The sequence below is a fragment of the Lagopus muta genome, chromosome 21, assembly GCF_023343835.1.
Source record: "Lagopus muta isolate bLagMut1 chromosome 21, bLagMut1 primary, whole genome shotgun sequence".
Lineage (NCBI taxonomy): Eukaryota > Metazoa > Chordata > Aves > Galliformes > Phasianidae > Lagopus > Lagopus muta.
The window spans coordinates 5,494,221-5,508,932 of record NC_064453.1 but is presented as its reverse complement, the minus strand read 5'-3'; the positions used below and the strand labels follow the sequence as shown (position 1 = coordinate 5,508,932).

The window sequence follows — 14,712 nt, the reverse complement described above, 5'->3', positions numbered from 1 at the left end:
GTGATCTGCAACTGTTAAAATTTTTAATCAAAGTTGTCACCAAAACTTTTGGAATTTGTTCTTAATGGGGAATTTCCAAAAAATGGATGATTTGCATTGATATGTTCAAATATGCTTAAATGCTTATAAAATATGCTTAAATATTTCCACTTTGTTGTCCAAATATTTCAAGAGGGAAATTATTCAAATTTCAGTTCTGTTTCAGTTTTTACAGGAGTACACATCCCCATCTGTTACTTTTTTGTCTGTAATATTTGTTGTCTGTGCCTCACAGTTACCTCTTCTCTTCCGTGACACTCGTAACTGACACCCAGTCTACACAGCAAAATAACCTCTTAACAATTTTCAATTAATCGTTTACAACCCTGCCTTAATGATGCTCACACAAACAACTCAGGGTGTTACAATGAAGCACCCAAACAACCTTCCTCTCCAACTGCTAAAGCACCAACAAGGAACCAGGCTGCTGATCGGAAGGAGAGAGATCTGCAGCGATGCTGCCAGCGCCCACTGCTGCATCTGACCATTCCTGCTGCTAAACCCTGAAACCCCCGGGTGTCACGGGGTGCTGTCTGTAAAAGCACTTTGCAGTGCTGCCACACTCACCTGTGCTGACCTGCTGGCACCCGTGCTGCCTTCTCACCGGGCATCTCCACTGCTGGTCCCACTGCGTCCCACTCAGATCCCATCTGCTGCCTGCCCACCTCCTGCTATGCCAGAGCTTTGATTCCTCACCCCTCTACCCTCAGAGTTGTTCCTGTGGCTCTCCACTCTTCTGATCCTCGCTCCTCGCACAGCGGGCTCGCACCTCCCAGAGAATATCAAGCTCCAACCCAAGGTAGGGGAAAGGCTTTAAAAGGTCCTCAGCATTATCGCGAAATACGTGCTCAGCTCTTGACAATGCGCAAGAAGAAATGACAGAGACACGTGTTTTTCTTTCATGTTGCAAAAAACAGTGTTTATTGCAGTGAAAAGCGTAATTTCCCAGCTATCTGTGATCAAAGGTGTCATGATTATGACTTTATTCAAACTGTTGTTCTTGGCACTGCTCTCATCTGCCATGCAGGTCTCCTCTTAGTTGTTTTCTATAACCTATAAAAAGGTGAAACGAGGCACAGATCAGACCATGAGAGCCAGCTATTTGTGAGCAGTGTGTGTTGTGTTTGGGATGCGGGACTTACAAAACTGAAACAAGGTTTTTGCTCCTCGGCCACTCTTGAAATTAGGGTTTCTGTTATCTTATAAAACAGGTGGTGCTCCAGATTTGAGCATCACGCATTGCCTTCTAGGATGTGACTGTAACAATCAGTGTTATTGATAGGTACCAATCACTTCTGAAGTTGCACCAATCAAACTCCTAATGAGTATAAATCAATCTCTAGACTGAAGGAAAAATGCATTCCTAAACATCAGGACTTATGTAAAAGTGGAAATAACTTAAAAACCTAAATGCAAAGAGGATGCTTTATTTTTGCTTTGGGGTTGATTTTCATGCTGGTAAGGACCTACCTACAGAGATAGCTGCTTGTGTGTAAAAGAACCAGTTGAATCAAAAGTGATACAGCTCCCTGAGCAGATGGCAGAGCTGTCCATCAGATAACTGTCAAATAATTGTTCAGGTAGTTTTCCTTGAGAAGACACAGCTTTAAGATATGTTTTTCCCTTCCTGGTCCTCCAGTAACGACCTTAGAAATTGTCAGGTGTCATTATTCTCTAGTAGCAAGGCCTTGAGCTTTACCTCATTGATCCAGCTGTCGAAAGCAGAGATCCGGGTGAAGACAGAAGGCTTCCGATAATAGTTGCAGCCAAGAGAAGAGCCAAAGCTGACAATACCATGCACTTCCCACACGCCATCTGCATTTTGGCAATTCAGTGGGCCACCAGAATCCCCCTGAGAAGAAGAGGAAATGCAGTTAATGGCAGCCATAGTGTGAGTAGTTGTTCCTTGTGTTTTAGGCTTTCCTTTCCATCAGGCCTGGTTGTGTCAAACCAAACCCTAAGGTTGGTGTTCTCTGGACTCACGTTACAACTGGAGGTGATTCCATCTCCACCAGCGCACACCATGTTGGTTTTCACTGAGCTTCCCCACCAGCTAGACTTGGAACAAGTTGCATAATCTACCACCAGCAACAGCCCTTGCTGCAGGTCATCTGGGAGAGCTCCATTTGCTGGAAAGTAACAGAAACAAAGGAGTCATGACACCAGCTGGCAATGAAGGAAGAACAAAAGTGCATTGCTAAGTTTCTCCCAGGATCTGGGTACTATTCCTCCAGGTAGGAAACTTCATCTGGGCTGCATAATTCATTCCTTAGCTGCATTCTTTCATTTAAAAAAAAAAAAAGAAAAAGAAAAGGCTGTGACTTACCAATAATTTCTGTTTCACTTATTAATGTCTCTTTGTTAGAGAAACAAAGGGCTCTTCTTTGTTCAGAATTTGCTTACTGCTCTGGGAACTGCTGCTTGAGCTGACACTTCTGCTGAAGCCCCTGGGATTTCTCTTTACATCTATTCCCTTATGTGTCTTTCCAGTTACTCAGCAGAGTGTATCAGGATTAGAGAATTCCCAACCTGCTGTTAATATTCGTGTTAGAACAGCTGCTGAAAACCTACTGAAGGGCCCTTTAGTGCATTACTAGACCCATTACAAGGAAAATAAGCTTGAAAGGCAGAGAAAATTCATACGGCGAGCGAAGTGGGCACCGATGAACTTGGGTTTGAGGGGATCTTGATCATCACCAACAACCTTTTTCCAGTCAATCCCGAGGAAGATGGCAGTGCTGAAGGCCTTTGTTTTGCAGTTTTGCCCATCTCCCACTACTCACTCTGCAGTCTTCCCCATCCCGTCACATAGCAGGCAGTGTTGGATGACAGGATGCTTTCTGCAGGAGGGAGGCAGGCCAGCCGGATTTTGTCGCTCAATTCAACGTGTTCGGTGAGTTTGATCAAAGCGATGTCATTCCTGTGGTCATATGAACACTTGTGAGAGGGGTGAGGGGACAAAGAGGATTGCAAATAGTTAAGAGACAGCAGAACGACAAAAAGAAATTATTTAAAAAAAGAGATGCAAGGGAGCAAAAGAGGCCACTGCACAAGCAGTAAAGATTCCTCCACCCTTAAAACAGTGGGGAAATCCATGCACTGGAAGACTGTACCCTGCAGAGCTGCCCCACTTTCATGCTAGCAGCCCTCTGGAATGTTTCCTTTATAGGTTCTCTTCACCAAAAACAGATGCATGTGTGAGAACCAACTACAGGCACCTGGAAAGTGAGATGGTTTCTTTGCTAATGTGCTCAACCCACCAGCATGCACAGGAGTCCTTCAAAGTCCCTACGAGGGTATTAATACCATTTAATTGATCATATTCCATGTTTATGTCTTTCATGCAAGATGTTCAAAATGGTTTTTAAATTGTTTGATCAATTTATTCCCTCCTGCTTTATGAAGAAAATTATTGCCTAGAACAGCAGTTTCTCACCAAAACATGAACATGCAGAATGGCAGCTGAAAATGCAATTAATCAATTAGCAATTAATATGGGAAGCTCTTTATCTTCTCTTGAGGAGGAAAGATACAGACTGGAGCAAACATTTTGAAGTTTTTGAAGTTTTGCTTTGCTTCCTGTAGGTGAATAAACACTTTCCACCAACTTACCCACTTGCAACGCTGTATGAATTCCATTTCTCATGGACAACAATTTTTTCTGGGAAGGCTGTGACAGATCCTTCCTCCTCAGCTGCTAGGTTGTATTTTCCAAGAAGCACTCGATAATTCCTGCTAGAACTGGACAAGAAAAGAACTAAAGTTCAGCTGTGTTAGTTACTGAATTATCAAATTGTCAATAATAACATGCAGCCAACTCTTCCTATTCCACGTGATGACCTCCTCTACTACCTACTGATGCCATAACCAGTGTGTAGTGGATGCACATATTCAAGGACATATGATAACAGACCACAGTTGGGTTGTCTCCATGGAAACAATTTTGATGATGGGGCAGCAAATTTGTAGCTGATCATTTCTTTCTTATACTTTCCTGTAGTATGAAGAGTGGACAAAACACAGAGCTCTTGACTCCATGGGAAGGAGAGAACTGGCATTAATATGTTTGGGTTTTTTTCTTCGTCTGTCTCCAGTCAAGCACTGCTTTATGAGCATAGACTTTAACTCAATGGTTTACCTGATGCAGTGTGCAGCTGTCAATACCCAGTTGGTTGCAATGAGGATTCCTCCACAGGTGTGATGCCAACCACTAGTTGATTGGTATTGAAGAGAGGCCTAGGATCAACAGATATCAAGCAAGGCTCAGATTTTTGCTTGCTGATTTTTCCAATGTTGCATTTTCTTCCAGCACATGTATCACAACTTGCTACTTGAAGGTAATGGGAGGTCTTTAAGCTAGAAGAGTTTTGAAGAATCTTAGAACCGTCAAGACCTCTAAGAGTACCTAGTGTAACTCTTCACCTACCGCCAGCACTGCCCACCAGTGCCACATCTCCGCATTCCTTGAACACCTCCAGGGATGGTGACCCCATCACTTCCCTGGGCAGCCTGTGCTACTGCATCACTGCTCTTTCAGAGAAGTTGTTTTCCCCAACCTGAACTTCCACTGGTGCAACTTGAGGTTATTACCTCTCATCCGATTGCTGTCGCCTAGAAGAGGCCAATCCCCACCTCACCACAACCTCCTTTCAGGACTTCCTGTCCTCAGGAGAAGGATTTCCTCCTTTCCTACCATTCAAAAGTTTGATATTTTAATGTTTGGGGTTTTTTTTTCCCCAAAATTCAAGCCGGTCCAAACAGAACATTTTGTTTTCTTCAAAAATCAATTTGTTAACTCAACGTACAACTGTGTTCCAGTAGGCATTGTACTCTCCACTGAATTTTACATTATTCCTGCTAAATACGGGCTGGTCTACTGCGAGAACATGAAGACCTCTCTAAGCAGCAAGCTGTGGCATGCAAGGTATTACAACTCTAATCATTTCAGGGAAGAACAGAAGGATTCACCTGCCAGGGCCAGCTGTATGGTCTTGCATCTTCTCCTCCAACAACTCGAGACACAGCAGGTGGGTAGGCAGGAACCCCGCAGCCAAGGGCTGGAAAACATACAAAGATTTGTGTTTTAAGAGTAGGAACTGAAAAAGAATTCTGTAAGAGAGGCTGGGTTGGTTGGTTGGTTGTTCTTATGGTTTGTTTGTTGATTTAATATAGACAGTGTTTGTATGGAACGTTGACATAGAGATTTTGGAAAGGGTCCAGAGGAGGGCGACTAAGATGATCAGGGGGCTGGAGCACCTCCCCTATGAGGACAGGCTGAGGGAGTTGGGCTTGTTCAGCCTGGAGAAGAGAAGGCTGCGGGGTGACCTCATTGCAGCCTATCAGTACCTGAAGGGAACCTACACCCAGGAGGGGAGTAAACTCTTCAAAAGGGCTGACAACAGCAGGACTAGGGGAAATGGTTTTAAGTTGAAGGAGGGAAGATTTAGGTTGGATGTTAGGGGGAAGTTCTTTACTAGGAGAGTGGTTAGGCCCTGGAACGGGCTGCCCAGGGAGGTTGTGGATGCCCCGTCCTTGGACGTGTTTAAGGCCAGGTTGGACGGGGTCCTGGGCAACCTGATCTGAATGTGTATGTTTGGTGGCCCTGCTAGGCAGGGGGGTTGGAACTACATGATCCTTGGGGTCCCTTATAACCCAGGTGATTCTGTGATTCTGTTATTCTGTTGAAAGGCAGAGATACAGCCTACAATTGGATGTAATACAGGTGAAGATACAGCCATCAGTCAAGGCTGAGCAATGTTATATGAAGCCTATTTGTTTTCTGGCAGGTAATCAAATCATGTTGGCTCAACCAAATTCTCATGAATCAACTGAGATGCAGCTCATAGCTCATAGCACATGCAAAGCAATCTGGCATGGATTGACTGTGTTACAGAGCATTCAAGCTAAGTAAAATAACTTCTTGTTACAGGCTGAGAGCAGTGGTGCTCCTTGAACTTCTGTGATATGAACAGAATAACTTAGTACCTAGCTGCCATTCTGAACCTTTTATTTAACAAAAGCAATTAATTAATTGTCTTATTCTGCTTTAAAAAAAAAAAAAATAGGAAAGCTGCTATTAGATTTTAATTCACTTTTTTCTTTAGAACTGGTATTGAAATTGAGCACATACCTGCAGCTGCCAGAGTCAGCACAGCAAAGAGGATTCCAAGCATGATGCCAGGTAACTGCATGCTGTGGGCTCTGCTTCACAGCTTGTTTTATATCTCACCTCCTGGAGACGTGAATACATGAATGTCCTGACACCAATGGAAAACTGTGGGATAATTTTTTATATGCACAAATGCTTAAGGGAAGGGAAAAAAAAAAAACATACAGATTGACCTTGAATCTGGGCTAAATATAAAACTTTGGCTAAAAGCAATTTCAACTGACTTGCTTGTAATCTATAGCAGTTGTTTGTTTTCCCATTGCCTTGAAAATTCATCAGAATGTGTTTCCTGTATGAAAACATTAATGAGTTATTCTAACACTGAATAGTATGTGAGCAGTAATGCTATCTGATGTGTAATCAGACAGTGATAGACTTCACAGAATCACAGAATGGCCCAGGTTGGAAGGGACCCCAAGGATCATGAGCCTTCAACCCCCTGCCACATGCAGGGCCACCAACTTCTACATTTAATACCAGACCAGGCTGCCCAGAGCCCCATCCAGCCTGGCCTTGAACACCTCCAGGGATGGAAGGGGCATCCACAGCCTCTCTGGGCAGCTGTTCCAGCACCTCACCACTGTCACAGCAAAGAACTTCCCCCTGACATCCAACCTCAATCTTCCCTGCCTCAACTTAAATCCATTTCCCCTTGTCCTGCAGTTATCTCCCCTTTCCAAGAGTTGATTCCCCTCCTGTTTGCAGGCTCCCTTTAAGTACTGAAGGCTGCAATGAGCTCACCCCACAGCCTTCTTTTCTCCAGGCTGAACAAGCCCAGCTCCCTCAGCCTGTCTTCATCAGGAAGGTGCTCCAGTCCCCTGATCATCTTTGTGGCTCCTCTGGACCTTCTCCAACAGCTCCCTGTCTTTCTTGTACTGGGGGCTCCAGACCTGGATGCAGTAGAGGGGGACAATCACCTCCCTGTCCCTGCTGGCCACCCCTCTTCTGATGGAGCCCAGGATTCCATTTACTTTCCAAGCTGCAATGCACTCTGCTGGCTCACGTTCAGTTTTTCATCCATCAGGACCCCCAGGTCCTTCTCTGCAGGGCTGCTCTCAAGGAGCTCCTTCCAGTCTGTATGAATGCCTGGGATTCCTCCGGCCCAAGTGCCAAACCTTGCACTTTGCTCTATTGAATATCATTATGTTCACCCGGACCCACCTTTCAAGTCTATGGAGGTCCCTCTGAATGGCATCCTTTCCTTTCACCGTGTCAACCACACCACTCAGCTTGGTGTCATCAGCAAATTGCTGAGGGCGTACTCGATTCTGTTGTCGACGTCACTGATAAAGATGCTAACGATGTTAAAGAGATTTGAACACATCAGTGGGATTGGAATCATTTCCAGACATCTCTTCAGACTTTAGTTGTTGTGTGATGATATGATTGCTTGAAATTTTGTTTGTCTGCTTTATTTTTTGACAGAATGGCAATGTATCTTCTTTCCTAGACCAAGTTGCGTTGTGTTTCAGCTCGCCATCCTTCCTCAGTAAAACCAACTGTGATTGCTTGGGAACAGATGTTACAAGGAGTACAGAGAACAAGCTGTCTGTGATGATGGAGGATGATGCAGCATGGTGAGCCAGGCTTTATTTCGTTTCTGTCCCTTCAGTTCTTAGATCAGTGGCACTTCCCTGGAAGCAAATGAGGTTTCTGTAGTACAGCAAATGGGCATTTTCATGGTGGAAGGCAGAAATATATAATCCTTTGCTGTTTCTTTTTCCCTCTCAAGAATGCATTGTCCCACCAAAACAATGCTTTACGTGGTTGGACTGGATGATCTTGGAGGTCTTTTCCAACTTGGTGATTCTATTATATGAACAACAGTGCTTGAGCAAGTTGCATTCTGAACTTCAATTTGAATGAACCCAACTGTTCTAGCATTTTGGGTTTATCACGTGACAAAAACAAAAATCTGGATTAACCAACCATAGAATTGAGATTATAAAAAAACTGAAAAATCAGCAATTAATTCTCTCCACATCTAAATTTATACAATGAAACAACGTACTGTGCTTTCAGCTTCCATGCAGCTTTCTGTATACTGTTCTGCCACTCTCTCTTCATTAAATAACAATGAAAATTAAGTATAAATTCTGGATGTCAATTACTATTTCAGCTTTCCTTCTTTGTGGGTATGACATAAATATGGACTTGCTTGGGCTATTATTTTTTTCCCGAGCATTTTTACAATCATTTCACAAGCAATCTTCTGCTACATTAGGGGAAACCCTTTTCTCTCTTATTTTTTTCTTTTCCTCTTTGTAAAGGAATTCTAAGTTATTTCATTGCCTGGGGAGGAGTTTAATAAGAATCCCATTTTTAATGGAGAACCCCCTCAAAACTTTTGTGTGTTGCTCCGTTTCTGCTTTATGTAACAATTGCTCATCATCTTTTCCAGGTCTAGTCTGAATAGGCTGAAGTATCTTTCTTGGGCTCAGTGGACATTGTATGTTAGCAGCTCTGCTGTCGTACGTCAAAAACCTCATCCCAATGCCATGATGGCTTTGGAAACAGCTCCTGTCTTCGTGCTGGATGTTTCACAGAACCTACACAGCTCATGGGGCTTCAGTAAGAAAGAGCACAGGTACTTCCAGTGTGTTGTTAAAGCATAATAGCTAATAACTCTGTCCGTGTGATAATGTACAATTTATTAGGTAGTCCATTGGATGGATCCGTGATCCATTTATGAGCGTCCTTCAAACCTAAGCTTGGTCTGCACACCTCCAGAAAGAACAATGTTACCTGGAGCCCAGGGAATGAAGATTAATGTTTCTGTTATTGTGCTTTCCACCTTCTGCCTTTAAAATTGCCTGTTTCCAGTTTGGACACATTTATATTTTGTTTCCTAAGCTGTATTTTTTTTTTAAACCCAAGCACTTGTGTAGCTGATGTAATGTAAGGCTTGGATGTAATGTAAGGCTTGTCCTAACTGAGCAGAGAGCAAGGGAAGGGGAGAACAGAGACCAAATAAACCCACACTTCAGCGATCAGGTTAGATTCAGAAATATTTATTTAGAAACAACAGCTTTGGTATTTCAAAACCAAACAACCTTTAAACCACTAGAAAGTGAGATGTCTCCCCCCACAGCCAAAACAAATGAATGCACAAAGCCTCAGTATGTTCAGAAGAGGAAACCTGCAGATCAGCATTTTTAAGTCCCGAAAACAGTTTCTTTAAACTGATTTTGCACTCTACAATCATAAAGGCTGAAAAGACATTACCTGCACTTAGATATCTACAGTTCAACTGACTGTCTCGTTACTGAACTGGAGGCAAAATTATTAACATCCTCCCCCACCCTCAAGCAATAAATTAAAAAACACCAGAAATGAAGTTATGCTGAAATTTTCTAGTTAATTTAACTCTACAAAGGGAATCATCATTCTTTATTTTCCTGTAAAATTAAAAAACAAATCAAAATATCAAAGGACTTGGTATATCTTCAAGTATTTTTACCAAATGGATTACTTTTAGGGAACTCAACAGCTTATAAGGAAAAAGAAAATGTCTGTTACACAAGATTCTGGGACAAACTCTTCAATAACCACATGTTCCAAGTCTCAGATTCCTTTCTTAACAAGGCACAAAAGGATTGTTGCTTTCAAAAGGTCCTTGTTCTCAGCTGAAAAATCGTCAGATGTCTTGTGCAAATGGAGGCTGAAAGCAGGACTAAGTTCACTTGGACACCGGGAAATTCCCATTCAATTCATGAAACGGTGCTATTTCAACACCAGCAATCTTGCTTACTGCTACAGAGGTTTTGAGCTCCAGCTAGCTTCCACTGCATCCTTCGTTTTGGAATTGAGTTCTGCACCATCTTCATTTTAAGTAGGTCTAATTAAGACAGACTTGTTTGCTATACACTGCAAAGCTTTTTGCAATATCAAGAAGGAAGAGGTGTGAAGTCAGCCCTGGTGAGTAGCTGTGAAGTTTCTCAGCATCTCAAAAAGTGTCAGGGACAGTTACCTGTTGTAATGGCTAACAAGTAGTTTTGTAAAAGGCAGACAGCAAATGTTGTAGATGACAAAGGCAACAAGATAGCAGTAAAAAACAAAAACAAAAACACCATTTTATAATGTCAAGGGTACATTTCAGGATGTGTGGCAGGATGCAGCTGTATAATTCAAATTACTTCCCCACCATTTCTTCCTTTTGCACTAAAGTTTCACCATGGTCATATGCTTCTAATTGCAGCTGGCTTTGATATAAATATCTATTCTACCTCTTCCACGTTAGCTTGTTTAGCCAGAAACACCATCCCTCTCATTCATTAATAGATGGCTGGTATTCAGACCTGCCTGGGATCAGGCCTGATCTGAACACTGCAAAGCCCGTGAGCTTACAGGAAAACGACCAGCTGAGCTGACACCCATCAGATTGTTGACTGTCCCCTCCCATCCAACTTCAACTATCCAAAATTCTGTTACGATTTGGAAAAACAGGGCATTCCAAAGCCAGACCTTCTCCTCTGACAGCTGTATCATGTTTTGTTCCTGCTTTGTACCAACACACATCCAGAAAGTACCAGTCCTAAGAGCAGAAATCACTTCAGTGTCTATTCTGGACTAAGGTTTCGCTAGTGACCAGGCTTTCTAGGCTACTCAAAACAAGAATTTCAAATCTTTTACACCAAAGTGGGAGATGCTTGAAGTCAGAACCTCCAACTCATGGTAAAAGCACTCAGCACCCTTCTTAAAGCAGTTAGTATGTTGTCTGAATGGGAGAAACCCTCAAAATGATGGTTCTAACATGGCATGATGGAGTATTGCACAGTGTCTATGTATTTGTAAATGTTAACCAGTAGTCCCAACAGGTCAGCACCTTGACCTAAGAGCACTAGCTTCCATCTGTGTGTTCTCATTTGACAAGTCACACATTGAAAGCAGGCAGACAAGCATGCACATCTCACACACAGCAGTAATTGGCAGCTTTCGCTTAAGTATTCCCTTACTGTTTAATAAGGAACATATCTGGTGACACAGCTGCTGTGGGAAAAGGACAGAAAAGCTGCATCTGCCTTAATCTGCAGCCTTAGGAATGTTTAAGGACTGACAATGGATTTCTCTCTGCAATACTTGTGAGCCCTACCACTCCAATCCCTGTCCTAACACTACTGCGTGCAAGATGCCATAGATCACTTGTTGCAAGAGAGACTGAAAATCCTCATAATCTGAGAGACTCCCTAGGCACAGTTGACAAAAACAGGCTGACAGCACTCAGAGGAGGGCAGCCAAAAGCAGCAGCCTTACACCTTACTCCTGAAAAGAGGCTTGGCTCCTGGCCCACAATATTCATTGTAGATGAGCTTGAACAGAAACAGATGAAACAGTGTGATTAAGGATGCCACGCTGAACCAGAACAGGAAGGGTAAACCTGGGTACTGCTTAGCCATGTGCTCCTCGTGAGCCAGAATGGCTTTCAGATGGAGTGTGTGTCTCAGGTCCTGCAAGTGGACCAAATCTGTCGATATATAAAGCAGTGGCGTGATGGGCTGAGTCACCATGACTGGGAACGTATGGCCTCGTACCTCTGAGGTCAGCTCCACGGGCTCATTCATACAGCCTGCTTCACATGCATATAGTCTGACTGGCTTGTCTTGGAATTTCACAGACACGTGCAAGAAGGGCTTTCCTTCCGCATCCAGCAGAACGGCTAAGTTAATCAAATCCTTGTTGTAATGGATCCCACGTAAGGAATAGCTGTTGTGAAGTACATCAGGGTCAGCCTGAAACTGAAGATGGTTTTCTGTGAACTGCAGACCTCCAAAACTGAGCACCATGCCTTGCATAAGCCCGTGGACTCCGGCTGCCACGAGAGCCTTACAACCCCGTTTCTGCAGGGTCAGCTTCCACAGGTCTGAGAGCTGCAAGACCTGGGGCACGCTGGTCAGCTTTGCTGGCCACAGGTTCTCTGCATGCATGGTTGCGTGGCCGCTGAAGCAATGGTCAGCATAGTTCAAGCTGGCTTCCATTTTTTCTCTGTCTTCACTGCTAATGAGTGGATCTAGCAGAGGAGCTGGCATGCTTGAAAGCATGTAGTAGAGAGTCATGTTAACAGTCTCACTGGATGGTGTATGTGAATCTGTGATCTTCCTCATTTCAATCCCTGCAATAAATGGCAATAACCAAGAGTCAAAGGATCATACGTGAATATGACATTTACCACAAGAAAAATTTCAAAGGGACATCTATCACTATTAACATCTATTACTGGCTGTAAAACACAAAGCCCTGCATTATCTGGGCAGCCATTCTTTTATTCAAGGCCATGAAAATCTTTTAAGAGCATCCCTGAAGTAACGACATGACAGTCCTCAACTTTCATGGAGAATTTTACAGAAGTATAAAGATGGTCCTTTATGCTGCAACTGGAGGTCAGCTCCATCCCCATCTTGCAGCTGGCATGCTAGGCAAATCAATGAAGTCCTTACAGACATGAAAGCCAGTGCATCCAGAATTATAGTGGGAAACATCTTTTTTTTTTATGCAGTGAGGATGACTCCACTTTTCTAAGTGGAATCACAAAATAGCCTGAGTTGGAAGAGACTCAAAAGGATCATGGAGTCCAACCCCCAGCTCCACCTGGTACCATCCAAAAATCAGACTTTAGATTCCAAACTTAGAATGCTGTTTTATTTTCCCAGTGTCTCTGGAGGCCTTACAGGAACCAGGTCACCATGCATTCAGCTCTTCTCTAAAGCAACTGTTTGGAGGTTGAGGATCACTTTCCTTACCTGAAATGAACAGGTCTGACCAGGTCTGCTGGTGCTCCTGGAAAAGATCTTCCACCCCCATCTGCATCACCTCCAGCATCTCTTTCTTGGCCGACTCCCTCAGCTTGCTGAAAGTCTCCTCCAGCCTGGAGACCTCGATGGGCTCCGAAGTGTACACCACAGACCACACGGTTTCATCAAAGGTAGACTTGGGTGCCACCTGCACCCGGCTCACAAGCTTCTTAGCAGCCACCACCATGAGCACCACCTTGGGACTGCCAGGCAGTAGCAGACGGCCGGAGGAAAGCAGGAACTGCCGCTCCTCCACCTTCTCCAAGCTGGTAGCAAAGCGGGCACTCAGCGAAGGTGCCGAAGCTGGGGCCGAGGCCTCAAAGGTGGCCACCCGCTCGGTAGGGTTGGCGATGCGGATGCGCTGCAGGTAGAGATGCGGCCGGCTCCGATGGGCCACCACCTCCTCCCGCACCGTCACGCACTCTCCGGCACCTCCGGGCCCGGCACCCGTCTGCACGCAGCGCACTCTCCGCACGGCCCCGTCCCGCAGCGCCGCCTGCGCCGCTCGCGCCTCTCCACGCCCTCCCAGTGCCCTCAGCCGCACCAGCGCCGGGTACTCGGTGGGAAGCGCCGGGCCTCCGCTAGACCCCGCCGCCGACACCCACAGGCGGCCGGCGGCTACGTCCAGCAGCAGGAAGCCGTTACCCGCCAGCGCCAGGCCCGGCCCGTCGCCGGCCTCGTCCTCCGGCAGCGGCAGCGCATCGCCGCGCTCGGCCTGAGCCCGCCAGGGGCCAGCGGCCGCCTGCAGGCAGAGGGCGGCGGCGCCGCGGGGCTCCGCTCCCCGCCCGGCTCCGTGCCGCGCCCGCCCTGCCCCCAGGTACCAGTAGGCGACAAGCAGGAGGAGCAGCAGCAGCAGCAGCCGCCGCGCCCAGCTGCTGGACAGCAGCCCCGGCAGCCCCTTCAGCCGCTGCTGCAGCCACATGAGCGGCGGCGGCGGGGCGGGAGACCCGTCCCGGCCCGGCCTCGGCGCCCCAGCGGCCGCTTCCCGGCCCTTCACGCCGCCATTGCAGCCGGCCGGAAGTGCCGCGCCGTACGGCAGCCCCGCCGCGCTCGGCGGCTCTTTGCGACAGTTGTGGCGTCGCGCCTTCTGCTCAGCCTTTGGCGGGCGGCCCGGCCCCGCCTCACGGAGCGGCCCGCAGGCGGCTTGGCGCGGTGACCCGGCTCCGTTCAACACAGGCGCCGTGTCTGTAGTTAATCCAGTGATGGAAGCAGCCCGGAGCGGGCCTGAGGCAGTTTTCCGTCATATTAGTGATTCCCGTTAGCACAACGGAGCCCGATGCGGGACAGCGCGTTGTGTCCCAGCCACGTTTTCTGCCCTGTGCGGGATGCGGGACGGTTGGCGCAGTGCTGCGACCCGCAGGGATCATCGAGTCCAAGGGTGCGATTTGGGCTGTCGTGGAGCTTTACGGCAGCAAACACGGGGTCTGCATGATGCCTTGTGCCATCCCTGCGTCCTCCAGCAGCAAGGAGTTTCCTGTCTGCTCCTACAGATGTGTGCACAACGGGCCAGGGGAAACTTTGGACTCCAGCACAGCTCTCAAAGACAGTAGCAAACCCTGTAGAAACCCTGAGAGCTGAAACGAAGTGTGAAATTCCTGCCTGGCTCAGCGCAGCAAAGGAGAACAGAGCGTTTCCCAACTCCCTGCCAATAAGATGTTTGGTTTTTTTAGGTTAAGGATGTTTTTTTTTTGGGGGGGGGGGGGGGGGGGGGGGAGA

General features: G+C 46.2%; 2 protein-coding genes and 1 long non-coding RNA gene across 3 annotated transcripts; 1 reads left to right on the top strand and 2 right to left on the bottom strand.

Moving 5' to 3' along the window:
* Nucleotides 1–930: 930 nt before the first annotated feature.
* LOC125703523 (chymotrypsin-like elastase family member 2A) lies at nt 931–6,267 on the bottom strand. The gene is made up of 8 exons (XM_048968111.1): nt 6,170–6,267; nt 5,008–5,096; nt 4,178–4,275; nt 3,652–3,780; nt 2,823–2,959; nt 2,023–2,168; nt 1,739–1,891; nt 931–1,092 (listed from the first exon to the last, which is right to left on the bottom strand). The coding sequence occupies exons 1-8, from the start codon at nt 6,228–6,230 to the stop codon at nt 1,075–1,077; spliced, it is 831 nt and encodes a 276-aa protein (XP_048824068.1). The 5' UTR covers nt 6,231–6,267; the 3' UTR covers nt 931–1,074.
* On the top strand, nt 3,766–10,274 carry LOC125703531 (uncharacterized). The gene is made up of 4 exons (XR_007380878.1): nt 3,766–5,066; nt 6,144–6,220; nt 7,681–7,785; nt 8,610–10,274. It is a non-coding gene; the product is annotated as an uncharacterized LOC125703531 (long non-coding RNA).
* On the bottom strand, nt 9,199–14,031 carry KIAA2013 (KIAA2013 ortholog). The gene is made up of 2 exons (XM_048968088.1): nt 12,946–14,031; nt 9,199–12,317 (listed from the first exon to the last, which is right to left on the bottom strand). Exons 1-2 carry the CDS (start codon nt 13,916–13,918, stop codon nt 11,458–11,460), a joined length of 1,833 nt encoding a protein of 610 aa, XP_048824045.1. The 5' UTR covers nt 13,919–14,031; the 3' UTR covers nt 9,199–11,457.
* Nucleotides 14,032–14,712: the final 681 nt, after the last annotated feature.

What these genes read in the sequence shown, in the direction of transcription:
- LOC125703523 (XM_048968111.1), bottom strand. Translation starts at nt 6,230, where the DNA reads ATGCAGTTACCTGGCATCATGCTTGGAATCCTCTTTGCTGTGCTGACT. An exon ending in CATACAGCTGGCCCTGGCAG is followed by an intron (nt 4,276 to 5,007) that starts GTGAATCCTTCT and finishes TGTTGATCCTAG; the next exon opens with GCCTCTCTTCAATACCAATC. An exon ending in GAATCACCTCCAGTTGTAAC is followed by an intron (nt 1,892 to 2,022) that starts GTGAGTCCAGAG and finishes TCTTCTTCTCAG; the next exon opens with GGGGATTCTGGTGGCCCACT.
- KIAA2013 (XM_048968088.1), bottom strand. Translation starts at nt 13,918, where the DNA reads ATGTGGCTGCAGCAGCGGCTGAAGGGGCTGCCGGGGCTGCTGTCCAGC. An exon ending in GTCAGACCTGTTCATTTCAG is followed by an intron (nt 12,318 to 12,945) that starts GTAAGGAAAGTG and finishes CATTTATTGCAG; the next exon opens with GGATTGAAATGAGGAAGATC.